Source organism: Rousettus aegyptiacus, unplaced genomic scaffold (assembly GCF_014176215.1).
Source record: "Rousettus aegyptiacus isolate mRouAeg1 unplaced genomic scaffold, mRouAeg1.p scaffold_m13_p_11, whole genome shotgun sequence".
In the NCBI taxonomy this organism is placed as follows: Eukaryota; Metazoa; Chordata; class Mammalia; order Chiroptera; family Pteropodidae; genus Rousettus; species Rousettus aegyptiacus.
The window spans coordinates 2,087,572-2,106,442 of NW_023416286.1; the positions used below are offsets into that span (position 1 = coordinate 2,087,572).

At 56.6% G+C, this 18,871-nt stretch overlaps 2 protein-coding genes and 1 long non-coding RNA gene across 5 annotated transcripts in view; 1 reads left to right on the forward strand and 2 right to left on the reverse strand.

Moving 5' to 3' along the window:
* Nucleotides 1–2,315: 2,315 nt before the first annotated feature.
* Nucleotides 2,316–9,523, reverse strand: URAD (ureidoimidazoline (2-oxo-4-hydroxy-4-carboxy-5-) decarboxylase). The gene is made up of 2 exons (XM_016151899.2): nucleotides 9,195–9,523; nucleotides 2,316–2,662 (listed from the first exon to the last, which is right to left on the reverse strand). The coding sequence occupies exons 1-2, from the start codon at nucleotides 9,367–9,369 to the stop codon at nucleotides 2,316–2,318; spliced, it is 522 nt and encodes a 173-aa protein (XP_016007385.2). The 5' UTR covers nucleotides 9,370–9,523.
* A 73-nt stretch (nucleotides 9,524–9,596) lies between these two features.
* On the forward strand, nucleotides 9,597–15,683 carry LOC118609332. Its single transcript, XR_004953281.1, has 2 exons — nucleotides 9,597–12,384; nucleotides 13,722–15,683. It is a non-coding gene; the product is annotated as an uncharacterized LOC118609332 (long non-coding RNA).
* FLT3 (fms related receptor tyrosine kinase 3) overlaps nucleotides 15,378–18,871 on the reverse strand; it is a 53,325-nt gene continuing 49,831 nt past the window's right edge. Inside the window, exon 23 of one of the 3 annotated variants that reach the window (XM_036228390.1) lies at nucleotides 15,378–15,850. In XM_036228390.1, coding sequence (XP_036084283.1) covers nucleotides 15,550–15,850 — 301 coding nt within the window. In that variant the 3' untranslated portion in view covers nucleotides 15,378–15,549. The remainder of the gene's footprint in view (nucleotides 15,851–18,871) is intronic. The other 2 variants (XM_036228392.1, XM_036228391.1) reach the window with 2 other exon arrangements.

Consider the following 18,871-nt stretch of genomic DNA (forward strand, 5'->3'; position numbering starts at 1 on the left):
CACCCTGGCAGCTGCTCCGACCCCGTCTGCGCCCGCGACCCTCGCTGGGCGCGCCCCCGCCACCCTGCTGCCGCGGCCGGTGCGGTCGGGGCTTGTCACCCGCGTGCTGCGTACTGGAGCGCGGAAACCCGCAGACATCTCGCCAGGCCGAGGCCGGAGCAAGGCCAGCGCGTCTCGCTGTTGGAGCCAAAGAAAACCGCCCTGCCTGGACAGGCGACCCAGCCGCACGAGGGACAGCCTCCGCCTCTGCTCCCACCGGAGGAGAAAGCGAGAGCCACCGGTGGCCTCGGCCAGGGCCCGGCCCAGCGCGGCGCCGAGTCCCGCGTCGCGCGCCCGCGACTGCGGGGGCGCCCGCGTCTTTGAAAGAGTCACCGCGCAGTCACGTCTTCCTCCCCTTCACCTGAGGCTTCTTCGAAGGGGCGCATCCAGCGTCTTCCCCCACCCGTCCCCCCTCCTGAAGAAACAAAGTGTCCCCGACCAGCTTTGAACCATTGAGATGTAGCTGTGAAATGGGAGATACCCGGGTCTGCCCTAGAGGAGGCCTGGGCGACGTCTACACTGGTCTGCAAACACCGTTGGCAATTTCCCTGGGGAGGCCCGCCTAGCTCAGGGTGAGGGCGGCTGCAGAGAGAGCCCAGACTCTGCCCCTGGGGGCCCATCCTTCCACAAGCTGGACTGAGCCAGGGCTGGGCAGGGCGCCTTGAATCTCGTGCCTTATTCTGAGTGTCAGGCCAGGCACTCCTGTCCTGGGCCACGGAAATGCTGTTTGCCAACCAACAGGTTTCACGTGTGGGTGTGGAGAAAGCCCCCAGCTGCCCCGGGCAGGGGGAGACAGGCTCTAGCGCCCCACCCCCCCAAGGGCTCCACCAGTGCCTCAGGGTCCTACAGGACAGAAACAGAGTCCGGAGTTCCCTCCGGGGTGTGCACCTGGCTTCCCCACACGCAGAGAAGGCGTCTGACACAGGTCCCGTCTGCAAAGACGCTGGTGGCCTCGGCTCACTCCCCTGGGACCCCCACATCCCCACCCGTCTCACCAGTTTCTGGCCCTCCCCCTCCCCACAACAGGGAACCCCGTAAGACGGGGAAGGGGAGTGAGGTGCTTAGACCACAGCCCCTGGTGCTACCAGAGTTTCTTCTTTCTGGTGAATTCGAGCCCCCGGCCAGAAAGGGCAGCCTCCTCGCTTTCCACGAGAAAAGGCGCTGTCGCTGCTGCCGCTGCTGCCAACCCAGCCCGAGCGTCACTCGCGGAGGTCTGGTCCGGGGGCGGCCGCTTCTTCCCCTGGCCGCGCTGAGGCCGCCGCGCAAGGCCTGTTCCGCCTCCGCCGACAGAAGCCTGAGTAGTACTCGCCGGGGTCGGGTAGACCTCCCGGCGTGTGTGGCTGAGGGAGAGAATGTGCTGGGCTCGTCCTGCGGTGGCCGCCGTGGTGGACCCTGTGGCCGCCAGTGCAGGGAGCGGCTGGGGCCCCGGAGAGCCCATGCGCTCCCCAGAGCCGGCATGCTTTATGCGCCCCGATTTCCCTCCACGGCCCGCGTTATCCGCGCTCTGGGGTCGGTGGGAGCCAGAACACCCGTGACCGCTCAATGAGCATTACTAAATTAGCATCATTATCATTATTACTATTTTACATATTTTTATTTCTTTAATGACTGATGGGTTTCCCGTGCAGTCTGACCAGCCAGCTGTCCTGGGCGGCCCACCTCGGGGAGAGACGCGAGGCCTCCCGCCCCCGACTTTCAGGCGCGTGGGTCACGGAGACGCCCCCGCTCCCTCCCGCCCACCGTGCTCGCACACGGGGCCACCCGCCCCCCGCCCCCGCGCGCCAGGCCAGGCCGGGGCCCGAGCTCGCGTTCCCCTCCCGCAGCGCGAGAAAGCCGCTCCCGCTCAGGTGTAAATGTCGGCGCAGCGAACGAGGTGGAGAAGAAAAAACGAACAAACAAGAAACCAGACAAACCGCTGCAGAACACAAGATCCCTTTTCCTTGCGGCTCGGGCCGGGCGGGAGAGGGTGGGGAGCCACGCCTGGCTACCCGGCGCTTCGGGATCCAAGGCCGGCGGCGCCCGGGGCCGCAAAGGGCGTGAGAATTAAAGCAGTGAGCTGGATACATCGGGGCAGAGCGCCAAACTACAGGGATATTTTGGGGACCGTGCGCGCGCGCGTGGACAGTGTGTGTGTTTTGGGGGTGGAGGGGGAAGAGGGGGGACAACAGAGCTCATGATTCCTATGATGGCCTCGATCCCCCCTTCCTTTGTGCAGGGCAGGGCCGCGGTCCCCGCGCGTCCCGACGTGCGTCCCGGGTGGGCGGCGCGCGCGGCCGCTACCGCAGCGCGCGATCGCGGCCGAGCAGGTCGGCGAGCCGCAGGCGGCCGATCTTCTTCACCTCGCCCAGGGCGGTGCGCAGCTCCTGCTCGGGCGGGCACCGCAGCCGGCGCGCCAGCTCGCCGGGCACCGCCGCCGCGTCGCTGCGGCGCGCGGCCAGCACGAACGGGAAGCCGAAGCGCGCGCGGTACTGCGCGTTGAGCTCCGCCAGCCGGAGCCGCTCGCCCGCGCCCAGGCGCGCGAGGCCCGCGCCGCTCTGCTCGCGCTGCGACTCGGCGCTCAGCGTGCCCCGCTGCAGCTCGCTGCCCGCCAGGTCCGGGTGGCAGCGCAGGACGCCCTCTTGGCCTGCGGAGAAGCACAGACAGACGCGCGACGCCAGCGCGTTACGCGCCGCGGGCAGGGCGCGCGGGGCTCCCGCCCGCCCCTCCGCCCAGCGGCTTCGGGAGCGAAGCCACGTCCCCGGGGGTGGGGCGGGGGGTCGACGACGGGGTGTCCTGCAGGCGCGAGGCGCCCAGCGCGCCCGCCCCTCAAACAGATCCCGACCCTCGCGCCCCTCCGTCCCTCCCTTCGGCCTCAGCCGGGACCCGGGGGCGGGGCGGGAAGTGACAAGTCTGTCCTTTGAGACCTTGGGGCAAGAAGAGCGGAGGGGAGAGGCCGCTGAGACTCGGAATTTACGACTTGCTCGGGCGGGAGCAGGGACGCGATAAGGGGCCGGGGCGCTTCGTACCTTTTCAAAGTCCTTTGCTCTCAGGGGGGCTTTGATGTCGGAGAGGGCCGGGCACAAGGGCCGGGGAATGGGGTGCGTTCCGTTCCCAAGGAGAAGGGCGGGGAGGGGCCGTGGGGGTGACATCCGTGGCGCTGGGCCAATAAATGCCCCGGATTTTGCGATCCTTCTGGAACCAGGCGCCCAGAGAGCCCTGGAGACGAAGAGCTTCGCGGAAACCCACGTCCAGCCGGAACCCCGCAGCGCTTTGGATGAAAGCGGCCGCTCTCCACCCACCGCGTTTCCCTTCTCCGACGCGGACCCCGAAGACCGCGGAGAATAACGCGTTTCCTTTCGTTTCCTTTCGTTTCGTTTTTTTTGTTTTGTTTTGTTTGGTTTGGTTTTGGAGGATAGCTCCTCGTAATCCCCAGCCCTCCAATGGGAACCCCTGGTGTAATTCCTGGGATTTCAAGGCCTGATCCAGGGCTTTCCCTGAGCCCCCGGCAGCCCTTCCGTTCAGCTCTTCGGGGAGAGGATCGGGATCCTCAGGGCGGGGCGCGAGCCCAGATGCGTGACTGGGAGCTGTAGGCTGGCCCGGGAGGCTAAGGACACCCAGCCTGCTGAGTTGCTCGATGTTAGCGTTAAAAACAACTCATCTACCTAAAACGCAGTGCCTAGTGCCCGCGAAGGTGGGCAAAAGGCTGGTGGTCTCAGGCGCCGTCAACCCGGGGTTAACTGTCCTCTGGGCCGGAAACAGGCAGGGGACTCTGTGGGAAAGGGAACCATTTTAAACCCCCTTCACCGCGGTGTACACCTCGCCTTACTCAAACCACAACGTTTCTGGGAGACTGGGATTAAATCTCTTGGACCAGCGTCCTGAGAGGTGGGAAAACTGGGAGGCTTCAATGGAGACCCCGAAAGGGTTAGGTGACCTGCCCAAGGTCACTTAGCCAGCAGCTGACCACGCCTGGATCCTAGACTCCAAATTACGGTCATCTTCTGGGCGCTGGCTGCCCCTGCAGGGCTAAGGGGAGTTTAAAACGAAACTCGGATCCCCAGTAATCTCATCTCATCACCACGCGGTTTTAGAACCCTCTCCTGGGCCTTGTCCCTCGGGCCCTGCAAACAGGTGACAGGCCTTTTCCCACATCCTGCATTCAGCCCAGACTGACCAGGTAGTGTGAAAATGCAGGCGTTACATTTCCTACATGGGGGACCCAGGCCTGGGCCTGGCGGCTGGACCACGTGGCCACCTGATCCTGGAGACGACCTGGCTCGGGGGGAAGGGGGACTGTGAGTCCTGGGTGGCCCTATAGCTCCCCACCTAGCAGGACAGCCCGAGTTGCCTTTTTGCATATGCGGATTCTCAAAGCATCCTCTAGGTGAGGGGGCAGTCCTGGTCCCCTCACAGGACCCTCTGTCTCTGGGCTTCTGTTCCCCCTAGACGCCCAGCTCCAGCTTGGGACCCGGCATGGGGGCAGGGCCTGTCCCCTCACTGTCCCCCCCGGAACTCCCCTGCCTCCCCGCAGGCCCCACCTGCCTCCTCCCTCTGGCCCCTGCGCGCCCGCCTCTCACTCCCCTGGGTTTGTCTCCTCCGAGGAGAACCTCGCCTGGGGTTAATGTTTGCCTAGGAGCGAGCCTGTCATATCCTCCATTTGCAGAGAGGAGAGGAGGCCCAGAAGGGGGAAGAGCAAAGAGAAGGAGAAAAGAAACTAGAAAAAGAGGACTTGACGCACCCCCCCGCCCCCGCCCCCGACACACCTCAGCTGCAGGAGAGAAGGTGTAGGGAGTCAGGCCCATCCTCCATCTTTATTACCCCAACCACTGAGCCCGTGTGTACCTCTCAGGAAGACCCCCTGACCTGCAGCGAGGCTCCATTCTCTCTCCAACGTGCACCTGTCGGCACTCTCTGCCTGGCCGTAAAGCCCAGAGGGGTGGGTACTTCCCACCTCCCTGCGTCCAGTCCTGTGGGGCCCCCCACCTGCAAGGAAGGCCCAGGCGCTAGCTAGCCAGGCCAGTCGGACGTCTCAACGCTTGACTGCCCTTTAGCCCTTCTTAAAATCTTAGACTTCCTGACTATGCGTGTCCCATCTCGAGGTGTACGTGTGGCTACGCATTGATTGTTGCAGCCACGAGTCCTGGGTCTTTGCACCTAGAAGAATTCCGGGTGCAGAGCCGACCCGCCTTGTTCCAACAGAAGAAGAGCCAGGCAGGGAGTGGGGGCCGCCGAAGAGCAGGCACGTGGCCTCGAACCCATTCCAGCCCGCCGGTGTCCCTACGTCGGGGCCCGCCGGTGCATGCTCCCTCCTGGTACGTGGACCAGCTTTCTCTCCGCCGAAGACCAGCCTCTCCACCGGCGTTCTTGGAGCCGGTCCCTTCCCATCTCACAGACCGCAATGTCAAACAGTGTCTCCGCCACAATCCGCTGCTGCCTTGCCGTCAACACGCACATCAGTCCTTGACCCACTCACCCAATGACTAACATTGGAGTGCCCAGGACTCGGCACTCACGTACCTGCCCATCTGCGTTTACACTGATGCCCTACGTGTTCTGGTCTAGTTCCGTGGCTTCAGGTGCCTCGATTCTCTGATGACACCCAGATGTAGCCTCGCCCACATCCCTCCACGGGGCTCCTTCGCTGTGATCCACCTGGAGACGACTCTGTTTTCATCTGGGTGAATCCTGGGCGTCTCAGACGTCAAAAAACTCCCATTCTCCGTCCTGTCCTCTGGGGTCTAGAGTCTGTCTAGACTCCAGCCAGCTGCCCGCGCTAAAACCTTCGGAGCCAGCCTCGATTTCTCTTCATTTCTGATCTGCCTCCCGCAACAAATCTCTTCCCCCTCCCCCACAAAAAAAGAATCAGTTGGCTCTAACTCTAAAGTCTATTCCGAAAACCCAGCCACAAGTGTCCGTCTCTCCTGCTCCGATCCTGGTCCAAACGACCGGCACCTGTCACTACTGCCACCACGGCAGCCCCTCCACCGCACCCCTGTCCCCTCGCCTCCCCCCACTCCTCACTTCTGCCCGACCCAAACGCGACGCCTTAAGGAAGGCCTCTGTGAGTACGTGTCTTTTCCTACAGTATTACATATTCTCTTCTACTCGTTTCTAGACTCTGGGACGATCTTATCTATTCACGTTGATATCTTCACTAGCAGGTAAGCTCCCTGAAGGCAGGGGCATGTCTTGTTCACTGCTCTGTCCCCAGTTCCGAAGACAATTCCTGAGGCGTCATAGTGGGCCCTCGATAAAAATTTGCATAATTCTGGGGAAGGAGTGTTATAAGGCTGAATGCCTTATACCTGTGTTCAGGGGATTCGTTAGCATCCAACTCCCTCATTAATTCGATGACTGTGTTTTGAAATAAGTGTCAAATCACGAATCGTTGCCATTTTGCAGTGCCAAAGAGAAATACACAATTCTATTACGACACTTTTACTGTTCTTTGATTGTTAACACAGTACTGACTTTTAAATCAGTACTGAATTGGCTCATCGCTGGCCGTGTGTGTGTGTGTGTGTGTGTGTGTGTGAACCTTCCTCTCTTTACTATGGCTGTTCCCCAGTCCTGGAGGTCAATAACTGATGGCCTGAAAAGGTACTTTGCCTGGCAAGGCAGAAGCTGATTATCGATCCTGGACCGCCACCTACCGGCTAAAAGTCAGCACTGCACAGCCTGACTGGATTGCCAACCTTTTTACCCTACCAACGGGATCTGCGGTTTCCGGTGAACTGCGGCCTGTTTTCTGAGATCCGTTTAAAACAAATTTTGGCCAGGTAGGCCACCGTCCCTGACACGCCTCTTTAAAGGCCCCTTTTGCTTTTAGAATGAAAACCGAATTGCACCCAGTTTTTTTTTTTTTTTTTTTTTTTTTTTTTTACTATTCAAAGAATAAAGCTAGACTATGCAGTAAATCCACCCCCGGATTTTTTTTTTTTTGATTATTTAAACAACCAGCACAGGATCTGGGACATCAAGCGTTAATGTTAATTCCATAAATTAGGGAACAGATAAGTTGAACCTCTGGAAACTGTTTCTGGACTCTGCTTCCGAGTCTTTGGAAAATCCTTCGGAAGCCGTCCGGCCGACCACGGGGTTCGAATCCCAGAGCTGCCACTTGCCAGCTGTGTGTCCTCGATCCAATCCCTCAACCTCTCTGCGCTTCGCTTTTCTCGTCCGTTAAAATGGGGCTAATAATGGTAATTCTCGTTTCATGGGACCAGCGTGAGGATCAAACGAGTTTGCACGTTCGGAGCGCTCGCCTCGAGTGCCTGCAACACAGTGACGGTTGGAGCCGGATCCGGCTCGGCCGTTGCTGTCACTGTTATTTGCTAACGGCAGCTGTCCAAGGTCGTTGAGGTGGCTGGGCAGAGGACCCACCCAGACAGCACTGGGGCTCTGCTCCCAGCTGCCTGACGGGAGAGCGGGGACCAGCAGGGAAGTCCCTTAGCGAGACCTTCGCCAACCCCAACTAGAGCTTCTGGTCACACAGGTTGGGGGTGACCGCTCGTGGGAAAGGGGACAGAAACGGGGGAACTTTTACTTTAATATCTAAGCTCCTCCTGGTGCAGCATAAGCCCCAGAATGGGTGCTGAATAACGGGATAAGCCATGAACGCCAGATTTAAATTATTCACACTGTCAGAACTTTCTGGCACGTTCCCTTCCCAGGCCCAGCACCCCTTTGGGCATAGAGACAGGTGGTGGGATTTGACTCTTCGTTTTTCCTGATTTTAAAAAAATGGCATTCGCACCCTTGGGGAGTAGCTTCCCCCTGGGGTGTGTGTGTGTGGGGGGGGGACTCCCGCCAGGTGCTTTCCCCCGTCCAGCTGCTCGGCAGGCTTTGGGCCGGCGAGCTGGAGCCTCTTCACTCCGCAAGCTGGACACTTGTGCGTCACCAGTCGGAGGCTTCGGTGTCCTGCGGCCTCCCTAGTGCCTGAGCCCAGGGGTGCGGGGAGGGCCAGCTGGGGAGAGGCCCCGAGAAGTGGGTGACAGTCAACACGGCCCCGACAATTCTGTCGGTTTGCTTTTTCAACACTAGCCCCCATGCTTCCTGGATGCGCCTAAAATGAATTCAAATGAGTTTCTCGCTTGGGAGACAGTCACCTGACGATGGGAACCCCTCCCGGATGTCAAAGTCCTAGGCCGATGGCCTCACCTGGGAGACAAGAGAGCAGCGGCTCTCTGTGCCCCAGCTCTCTGCGGCAGGCCCTCCGTGGGGACAGCCAGGCCCTCGTGGGGACCGCCAGGCCCTCGTGGGGACAGCCAGGTCCTTTGTGGGTCAGCCAGGCCCTCCTCGGGGACAGCCAGGCCCTCGTGGGGACAGCCAGGCCCTCATGAAGACAGCCAGGTCCTTTGTGGGGACAGCCAGGCCCTCGTGGGGACAGCCAGGTCCTTTGTGGGGACAGCCAGGCCGTCGTGGGGACAGCCGGGCCCTCGTGGGGACAGCCGGGCCTTCCGGGGGAACAGCCAGGCCCTCTGTGGGGACAGCCAGGCCCCCGTGGGTACGGCCCACCATCCTGGCTGCCTCTGGGAAGCTTGAGGACACCCTCCACTGCTGATACCCGGCTGTTCGTCCGCCTCAGTCGCCTGAGGTTCGCTCGAGCCTCTTCCCGCCCCTCACCCAAAGGTGCCTCCTTTCCTCTCTCTACACAGAGGAAATCCACAATTTCTTTCCCTTTCTCCAGAGGAATCCGTTCAGATTTTTGTCTTTTTCCCGTCACTTCCCCCAGGACAGGCCGACGGGAATGAGTTTTACTCTCCTCAGCAGTCCGGCCCGAACTGATCGTTTCTGGTAAAAATGTCAGCCATTCGCTCTTTGCCCCTGGGCTCCGAGATATCCTGATATGCAGCTGTCTCCTGGCAGGCTGCACACAGGCCGGTCCCGCAGTGAGCCGGCGCAGCGTGGGGGCGGGGGGCCCAGCCTGACCTTCGGCCTCTGCGCCCCAGCGAGGCCAGGTTTCCTGGTGACCTCACAGCTTTAATATTTAACAGCCACTTTGCAGGCGCCAATATACGTTCGCCCATGTCGACCCCGGGTCAGGAGTTTCGGGACAGTGAACCTCACTATAAAAACGGCTACACGCACGTCCAGGCCGGCAACGGCGAGGCGTGGACTCCCGCGAGCGCTCGGCCGAGGCGCTCTGCGGCCCCTCGGAGGGGCCCGGGCCTTACCGGGCACTGGGAGGGTGTCGAGGAAGGCCGAGAAGTGCTCCGCTAAGTCGTCCGCGTCGCGGAACGGGCGCTGGGACCAGACGGCGGCCGCCACCACGGGACACCGCTCGACCACGTTCCCAAACACGTCCACGAACTCCCCGAAGTCCATGGAGTTCACCGTCCCGATGTCCATGGCCAGGAGGCGCGGGGGCGGGGGCTGTCCTCTCCGTGAGCGGGTGACGCCGGCTTGTGTCGGCCGAACGCACGAGCTGTGCTTTATGCGGGGCTTGTGCAATGCGCAAACACAGGCCACGGTTCCCGACCCGGGCAGGGCCGGCCCGTGCGTGCCGAACGCCTCCAATCGAACCGCCCCACGGTCCCAGCCGCGGGGGGGGGGGGGGGCCGTTGTCACTCCCAGCATTCATTTAAGCCACATAGAGCTCTGGTGTCGCGAACATTTTAAAGCCAGCGTGATCCAGAGCTTCCCTGGTAATGCAGAGATAGGTCACGAGGCGACCCACTCGGAAGTCGGCTCCTCCTGCTGCTGGTGAGGATGAACGGGGTGCGCAACTCTTTCTCTGCCTCTGATGCTTACCGCGGTAGACAGTCGTGTCCATGCAGAGTCTGGCCGGTCCTCGGCCATCTCTCAAACGCCGCGGTGCGTGATTTCCCCCCTGCACAGGCCCCTCCCTGCCTGACTTCGTCACCTCTCAGCCCTGACGGGGTTCGTGAGCCTGGACGTGGGGTGTCTTGATGGCTTCTGCATCCCGGGTGCCTAGAACCACACCCGCAGCGGGCGGGCACTAAACCCCCCAGGGGGGGGTGGATTAGCCGCACTGATTAAAATTCTTCGCCCTGATGTTAATCTCAAAACCAAAGCCCAGTGGGGGATAAACGCAAGGCGATCCAAAGAATTTAAACATGAGGAAAGAGGTCGCTGTCATTCCCCTTTAGATTAGGACGTGGAAACGCCAGCGTTTTTCCAAACACCGTGCCGGCCACACGTTTGCTTTCATCGGAATCAAATCCAAGGGGACAGTAACCGCGCCCGCGTTAACGACGCGGCCACATTCGTCCCTGGGATGTGCGAGAGGCGGGTGACACAGTAGTGCCTGCGATCATCTATCGGCGGTTGCAGATTTGGTCTCGACTGTCTCCGGGGACACGTCCCACCCCGACGACCTGGGCCAAGGTCACGGGGACCTCGTCCTTTGCGCAGAAGCGGATGAGACGCGCTCTTCGGGGGGCGGGGGGGGCGAGCCTGGTGTCGGAGCTGCGCCCCTCGCCTGTCTTGTGTTCAGACGTGGAGGAGGCTGTGCGGGATCGACGCACGTGTGTCGCACGCCCACGTGTGTGTGGGGACGTGTAGGATCCCACGGTGCGTGTGCGGCGCCCGTCCGTGGCCCAGGCGTGACCGGGGGACTTCTGATCCGGGCCTCGCCACCTGCCGTCTGAGCTTAGGCGAGACATTGACCTTCCCAGTTTCTTTGTCCATACGCCGGGGGTCATAACGGCATCCACCTCCCGGGGCTGTGGCCACGGTTAAGTGAGTTGCTACACGAAAGTGGTTAACACAGCCCCCTGCTCGGGGCCACGCGGGCGCCGACCAGCGCTCCCTCTGCACGGACCGTCTGTTTGACCAGCCACGGACACTTCTCTCCTTTTCCTTGGACCTGCGGGTTTGTCTGCAGACCCAGGGAACGGCCCGAGAGCCACATGGTCACCTTCTCCCTCCACCGCGGCCCTCGGCCTCGGTTCAGGGTCAGATACGCCTTTGGGGAGAGGGAAGGTGTAGTCAGCCTAGGCACCCCGCCCCGCTCCGTCCGTCCATCCAGGCTCCCGGGGCAGGGGGTGGAGAGAAGGGGACCCCAGCTCCGCCCAGTCTTGTCCCCACCCCTTTTGCATGCATGACCCCCCACTATCTCCTCCTCTTATCTCTGCACCCCAAGGGGCTCCTCAAGCATGGGGCGTGGAGCCTGGGGGTTCCCCATTCCTCTGAGAGACGCAGGGGAGAGATATCTGAATTCGCGAGGGGAAAATCCTTGGGCTCAAGGAGATGCTGGCACGTGCGGTGACCCCCTGAATCTCCGGCCCCCACTGGAAAGCTACCCTCCTTTTATTCTCCCGTTACACCAATCACGCGATAATGGAATTCCAAATAACCTACGACACACGGAGCTTGAAGGCGCGGGGGGTTGAGGAACGAAATAGGCATGGATATAGAAACGACACTCACAAATAAAAAAAAGAAACAGATAAATTAACGATACGAAACTAGTGTGGCAGCCTATGCCGCACTAAACAGCCCTCTGGGGCTTACCTGTTTGACCCCGTTTGACCCTCGGCAAAAAGCCGAGTTATTGAGCTGTGCACTAGAAATAGGTGAATTGTACAGTATAGGAACTACGCATCCAAAAGCTGGGTTTTTAAACTTAACTTATATAAAGACGTGGCCTCACAATTTGTGTCTAACCGTATAAGATATGGTTCTTAGATTCCGGCTGCTGAGTATATGATAGTTGACTTTGCTTTAATTTTTCTTTTACACTGAAAGACTCGTAGCAGCAGCTGGAGAAAATTATGAAAAAGCCAGGGTCGGATTTTTATTTCCTTTCTCCGTCGAAACAGTTCACGCACCCGCTTCCTTCAACGATAGACAAGTTTTCATGGACGGAGCGTACGCAGGACTTTTTCTCTATGCCAGAGAGACGAATGGCCTTCCTACGCACGCATCTGCAGTTCAAGGCCGATTTTGGGGGTCGGGGCTCCTGTACCCCTGCTGCTTCCGGGGGGCTTTCCCTGGCTGGGGACTGAGCCAAAGCAAGAGGAAGAGCCACAGGAAGGAGCCGAGACAGCCACGGGGCCGTGTGGCTCTGAGGCGGGCACGGAGCATTCCAGGTCAGGCCTGCACGTACCGCCTCCCTGGATCCAAGCGAGTGGCTTAACCTTCTGAACTTGGCTTCATGGGCTGTTAAACGGCCACACGACGAGCTCCCACCTCACGCTTCGTTAAGTGAAACGATGCACGGGCAGCCTTGAGCGCAGTTCTGGGTCACCGTGTGTCGTCAAGAAATGTTCGTTTCAAGAACTCAGCAAAGCAACCCTTGAAGACGTCCCGCTAGATGGAACACGCCAGTTCCAACAGGACACACTCCGTGTGCTGCACCCCTGTGAGGTCCCCGGAGGCGTCCCATCCACAGTGTAGAAGGTAGAACGGGGGGTGCCGGGGGCCGGGCGCGGGGCGTGGGGGGTTGGGACTTGGTGGGGACAGAGTTTCAGTCGGGGAGGATGGGAAAGTTCCGGAGATGATGGCAGGGAGACCTGTATAATGCAAACGTACCTGATGCCACTGAGCTGTACGCTTGAAAATGGATAAGACGGTAAACTTTACATGCCCACCGAAGCCTTTTCTGCCTCATTCAGATCATTTAGGTTTGAACACAGGCTGGGCCTCTAGACACTCAAAGGATGAGACTTTCTTACCCAAAAATTCCCCCCACCATTCTTTTTTTTTTTTTCCTTCCTGTTGCTGATGGTGATTGTGGCATAGACAGAAAGGAATGTGAATGCTGATCTCACTTTTTTTTTGACAGAGTGATATTGGGAGTGGCAGAGGAATTCAGAGAACTCTGTTACTGTGAAAGTCCTTCACGAAGGACTCAGGAGAGAGAAGGCAGGCCGTGGGGAGGGAGGGAGGGAGGGGTAGAAAGGAAGATGGATAATTGAAGGGCTGGAGCTGTGATAAGAGGTCACCCAGGACATCGTCTTGCTGCGGGCCAAACACCCCTGGGTGCTTTTCTTAGTCCAAAAAAATCTCCAGGAAATAGACTCTTTCAGTGCAGGAAGCCAGTCCAGGCTCACACAATACTGAGCATGAAAGATGCTCCAGGAAGAGGTTCGAGAGTCAACCGTGCGTGCAGGTGAATGCACGGCCCCCAACGGAACGACAAAAACCAGGTCCCGTCAAAAAAATCTGACCTTAGGCTGCTCATTGCCGTCGGGAAGGTGATCGGTCACGCACCTAGAATGCACGACGGCCATCAGAGTTAAGAAACGACTGGATGCTGAATAAAGGGACAGAAGTTATATGTAGAGAGGGTTGTTTTCCTTCCGATCAAGTGCTGGACCTTTTCTGGAATTCGGCTTCTTAAAACGTGTCTTTCCAGGGTCCAGGTGCAGTAACCAAGCCAGGCCTGACGCGCGGGTTAAAACGGCGGTCCTGGGGCGCCACCTGCTGGCGGGAGCGCGGCAAAGGCGCGGCGGGCGGGGCTGTCCGAGCCGCCGCAGCGCCGCGCCCCTAAAATCGCGCTCGCCAGTTGTGTTCTGACCGTGCTACCAGGTGTCTTTCCGACGGGGGGACGCAGCTTGACTCAAACTGAGCCTGAATCCGCGGCGAGAGCTGCGCTTCGTGGAATCTTATTTCATTTTCCGCACTCTAAATGTCCCGTCCGCGTGGGAAGTTGCGAGATGCGAGAGCCTCGTGTGACACCCACCGTGAGCGGGTCTCAGAAGCACGACGCTGATTTTTTTTTTCTTTTTTAAAAGAAAGCAGGATCTGGGAGTCTGCACAGAGCGTGATACCATTGCTACAACGCTCGCGAGCAAGAGGACATTGCTTTTCAAGGACATCGACTTCTTTGGTGCCTTTCCTGCCGCCACAGGGGGTGTGCTGGGTAGGTGACTGTACCCCAAAAACGACCTTGTTTGGCTCTGTCGGCAGTGCGGTCATGTTCAGCACGTGTGTGAGTCCTGACCGAGATCGCTCTGTCCGGAGGGAAAGGAGGACGGTCCCGGAAATGTTCACTCACTCGTGCTTTCCTCCCTGAGACCCCTGATGAGGTTTTTGACCAGCAGTTCAAGAGGGCGTCCCCAGCGCCTGTGACTCCACGCCCTCAAACCCTGTCAAGATGACAGAAGGATACATACCAGAGAAGATGAATCAGTATGGCACTGGGCGCTAGGAAGAAGGCCCCTCACCAACCAAAGCAGAGAGGGCTTTCTGGCGAGGGCCAAGCATCCGGGGGAGACCCCCGGGCCAGCCTCGGAGGCTGTGAGTCGGCCCGGGCACACGCTCCGAGGTTCGCAGGCTGTGGCAACGGGGTGCACGGGTTCACCGCATCAGCAGAGGATCTGCTGGCCTGACCGGAAGGCCGGGCCGAGGCGTGGGCTGCCAGAGGGACCAGAGCAGCTCCACAGATCTAGGACTGGGACGTGCTTGTCACGGTCGCCAGGGACGAGTACCGTGTGAAGAATAAGCTCCAAGTCCTGAATCCCGGCAGGGTACAGAGTTCCAGGACAAGAGGGCACATTTATTCCAGCTCAGAAGTGACCGATGCGACTCAAGACTTCAGGATGACGGATCTGTCGGTGACTCGGAAAAACAATGGATGAAGAAGAGGTAGGAAGGAGAGTGAGGTGAAGAGGGATTAGTGGATCTGAGTTTATGGTGGCCCTAGTCCGCAGCCAGGGGTTAAGACCAGAAAGGGAAGCGCGAGTGACAATATTGGATTGTATCTGTGGGCCAGACGTTGATCTAAGTGATTTACATGTTTAGATAACATACGCCTCTATTTATAACATACAGACATGATCTATGTAATGCATCTAACTCTTACGGCAACCCTATAAGGTAAACGCCATTAGGATCCCATTTTCCAGAAGAGGAAGCTGAGGCCCAACATCGCATAGCTACGAAGTGGCGGGAAGAGCTTTCCAGCCTAGGCGGACTCTTGTTTGTAACCCCTACACTAGAAGGGAGGACAGGAAGGAAAAAGAAAGGAAAAAAACGGCAGAACGTCACCACATTCTCCACCCGACATGTAATGACAAGTCCAAGTTTATCGGCCTGGGGGCTGGAGGGTGCTAAGCTTCGAGGGACTAAGGGTCTGCATCAAGGAGCTGCAGAGGGGACGGCAGGTGACCACCATGAGCTGTTCTCCTCCTAGTCCGGGGGCAGGAGTCAAAGGCCCTTTTAAAACCGATGAAAAAAGTGGGCCTTCTCGGTAAGGAAAAAAACGCACTCGACAAACGAAATATCACACACAGTTTCAGTAGGTCTGTGATCTCCAGTCAAGTCTCGACCTCGACGCACCACATAAACAGCTCAATAACGAACGTTTCTACAGTAGAAATTTTATTTCCATTCATAAAATATATCACTAAATAGCTGAAAAAGTTACATATTATTTTAAAACATAGATTTTTAAAAAATCATATCGGCTTCTCCTTAGCAAAATGCTTTTCTGTTTTTATGTATTTACAAGAATATACTATACCTTGGGGACACAATTCTCACTCGAGCCAGCCTGAGAAGGCCTTCGGATGCAGAGCGAATCACCGGCTCCTCCTGCCTCGCGCGGAGGCTGATTCGACGTCACAAAAGTCCCATTGAAAACAAGAGTGAATGCAGAGAGCTCCTAGAGACAAGCCCAGCAAAGCAGTGGTTGAGAGTATACTTTCTTTTGGTGATGAAGTTGACTCGTTTTGGTCTTCGGTAACCTTCTGAAGGTAGGCGGACTGGGAGGGGCGAGTCCGTAAGACTAAATTGTTTCTCTAGAATCTTCGACGCGAGCCTCTGGGGCAGACAGCCCTGCATCCACCTGTCTGCTGTAAGGTCGCCTGTTTTGGTAGATGGAGGGGCATTCTGCAACATGGCCGTCCACGTTCTGATACATCTGAATACGGGAAAGATGAGGGACACTTGTTACCATCTGATTACGATTCACGTGTCACGTGCCGACGTGGCACGTCATTACTTATTTTTACTACACGCCTGCCCGAGAGGCTATTTATTCTACGTATCAACTGACAAAGCAATTCGGGTCCTTTCATTGACTCTCAAATCAAGTCATGGTCAAATATTTGATTTCGTTCTTACCCCTACTCTGAGACAGAAAATCGCCAACTAGAAGTCAGAAAGCCATGGCAGAAAAAACCACAAACGAGAAAGGCCACTCTGGAGTCTTCACTTGGGAGTTGAGCGACTTGTAAACTTTTCCCCAAAACAGAAAACAGCTCTACTTTTTTTTTTGGGGGGGGGAGGAGGGTCCGGGTATAAAATTAATACCTATTGATCTAGATAATGAACGCAATATGGAAAGTCGCACGGCAAAACGCTCAGACCATCAGGAGTCCCCCCACGACGTCGTCTTGGAGGGCGCGGACTGCTCGTTCTGTTTCGGAACCCGGTTTTGAATGATGAACACGGTGTTCGTGCGTCACATTGCCAGTCATACTGCTCGCTCGTCGCACGCGCGACACGTTTTCGCTAGTCACCAAACACGAGCGCATCTCGTCACTTTAACAGCAGCCCGGGGTCCTGCCGATGCGCCATAATCGACTTCGCGATGGGTCACTTACACGGCGCGCGGTGCGAAAGCGCACACGGGAACTCGTCTGTCTGTGGGAGTCGCGAGGGGAGTGGTTAACGGGACGCACCCGGGAACCGTGACCACCTGTCTGTGGGAGTCGCGAGGGGAGTGGTTAACGGGACGCACCCGAGAACTGTGACCACCTGGCTTGTGCCGCCACAGGCGGCTTTCCTGACTCCTACTCCCATCGGCTGGGTCTGGAAAGACCGGTTTCTGTCGCGCGTCACCCACAACGGCTCTTGACGTCTCCAGCAACATTTGCCACCCCCCACCGGCTTCTGCTTCATGATAAGCAAAGCCGAGAGCATCTTGGTCCTTCCTCGACAGCCGTTTGCGTTTCGTTGTGAGCAGCCTGCTTATCTCCTTGGCCCTTTCGTATGGGGATGATACATTTTTCGTAGTATTTTTAAGAACTCTGTGACGTAGGAGTTGTGCATTCTTTACTTAAGTTTAAAGCTCCTTCCCTCCCCGCCCCCCCCCCCCGCCCATTATTGTTTGTTTGTTTGTTTTTGACAATCAGTTATAGCCTTAACTGACTGGACAGTCTCCTCCTCTGAATTTTTCTTTCTAGAAAACAAAAAAACATGTATATCCTTTCGATCCCGGTCTGCATGATGACAGTCTGCCTGCACCCTTTGAGACGAACAGTCACAATACATCTTTTTTTACGACGCGGACGTGGCAGTTGGCTGAACCAAATATATCTGTAGCACTAAATCTCTAACCGTCTGACGGAGCCTGTGACAAAAACACCAGTAACGCTCCGAAGCCGACGCGTCCACGCCTGACTTCGTTGTCTGTGACATGCAGACCCGTTCTTCCCGGATTTTCTGTTTCGCTTCGCACTCTGCCGAACACTCGGCCCCACGGTCTAGCTCTCTCTACACCCACAGCCAGTCACTGGGTCCGGTTCCGATACAGCACATCTCATACTGTCTCTTTAAGTGACTTTTTTAAAATGAATTTTTTAACTGCACAGGAATACATGACACGTTTTCCTTACAAAGGTTTGACACTCTAGATTTTCCAGTATATCAATGTAAAGAGGTACCGAAGAGTTTCTTGTGCTTTTGAGAATGGGTCTCCTATCCATCGTTATGTTCGTTTCATTCCGAATGTTATTTATTGGCCCTTCATCTTTTTTCTTAACTGTTCTCATCACAGTTAGTGTGCTTCGGTGGCACATTGGGTACTTTGTTAAGTTACAGTATTAATGCGTTTTGAATATTATATTTAAATAATGTAATATTCAGATCCTAAGTCAGACGCTTACTGTGTTACTTTGGGCAAATTACTTAACCCCTCTGTACCTCAATTTATTAATCTACAAAGGAAGTAACAATAGAACTTGCTTCATTAGACTGATGTGAGGATTAAGTGAGTTATTATGGGTAATGTATTAGTAGAGTGTGTGATCAACACTCAGAAAACGTTAGCTATTAATTACTCCTATTAATCCAGAAAACAACTTTCGGCTCTCCTGACCATCTTCTATTCTTACTTTATTTTTGTCATTGTTCTCGGTTCGTGTAATTCTGCCTTTATCTCTAGTAATCCCTTCCTTCTTCCTTCTGCTCCGCCCATTTTCCTCCTCCTCTCTCTCCTCCTTCTTTATGTTTTTTATTAGCTTCTTCCGTTGAAAGTTTAGTCATTTATTTTTATTCCTTTTTTGTTTTCTAATAAATGAACCGAGAGCTATCGATCTGGCCAGCTTCCACAGGTTGTAATCAGCGGCGTCTACTTTTATTTCTTTTTCCTTTTCCTCCTTTTTCTTAACCAAAGACTTGAGTTTCAATTTCTGATACGCGACTTTGGGGCTTTTTTTGGTTGCTATTAATGATTTCCCATCCCATGGCACTGAGGTTTATGACTATGGCCTGTCTGATAAGAATTTTATTCATTTCGAATCCTCTTTCTTAAGAGGCTTTACTAATTCTTGCTATTCTGTGTTACATATTTCCATGACGCCTCCGTTTCTCTAGTCCCTATTTTGCTGGATTGGTCGTGTTTTCCAGGGTCTTTGCTCTCCTCTGCAATGAACTGGAGGTTACGTGTTATATTTCTTTTTTACCCGTAGCTATATTTACACTTTTCACACCCATTTTATTCTTTATCCGGCAGCGTGGCCGCCCCTGTGCAGAAGCCCCCTGGACCACGCCCCACTGTTTTATGAGTGCTTTTCCTCACTCTTTCAAAGTATCCTCTGTCTTGGGTTGTCCCCGTCCGTCCAGTCTTAACTGCTTGTATTGTCGCGGGCATTTCCCGCCGTCTCTGGTCCATACAGATCTCCTTGCTTTTCGAAAGCGATTAATGACGGCATCCCTA

Bases quoted from the DNA above. Each gene is read 5' to 3' on its own strand.
- URAD (XM_016151899.2), bottom strand. From the start codon at position 9,369: ATGGACATCGGGACGGTGAACTCCATGGACTTCGGGGAGTTCGTGGAC. The intron at 2,663-9,194 runs GTAAGGCCCGGG...GCTTCTCCGCAG, and splicing joins CGACACCCTCCCAGTGCCCG to GCCAAGAGGGCGTCCTGCGC.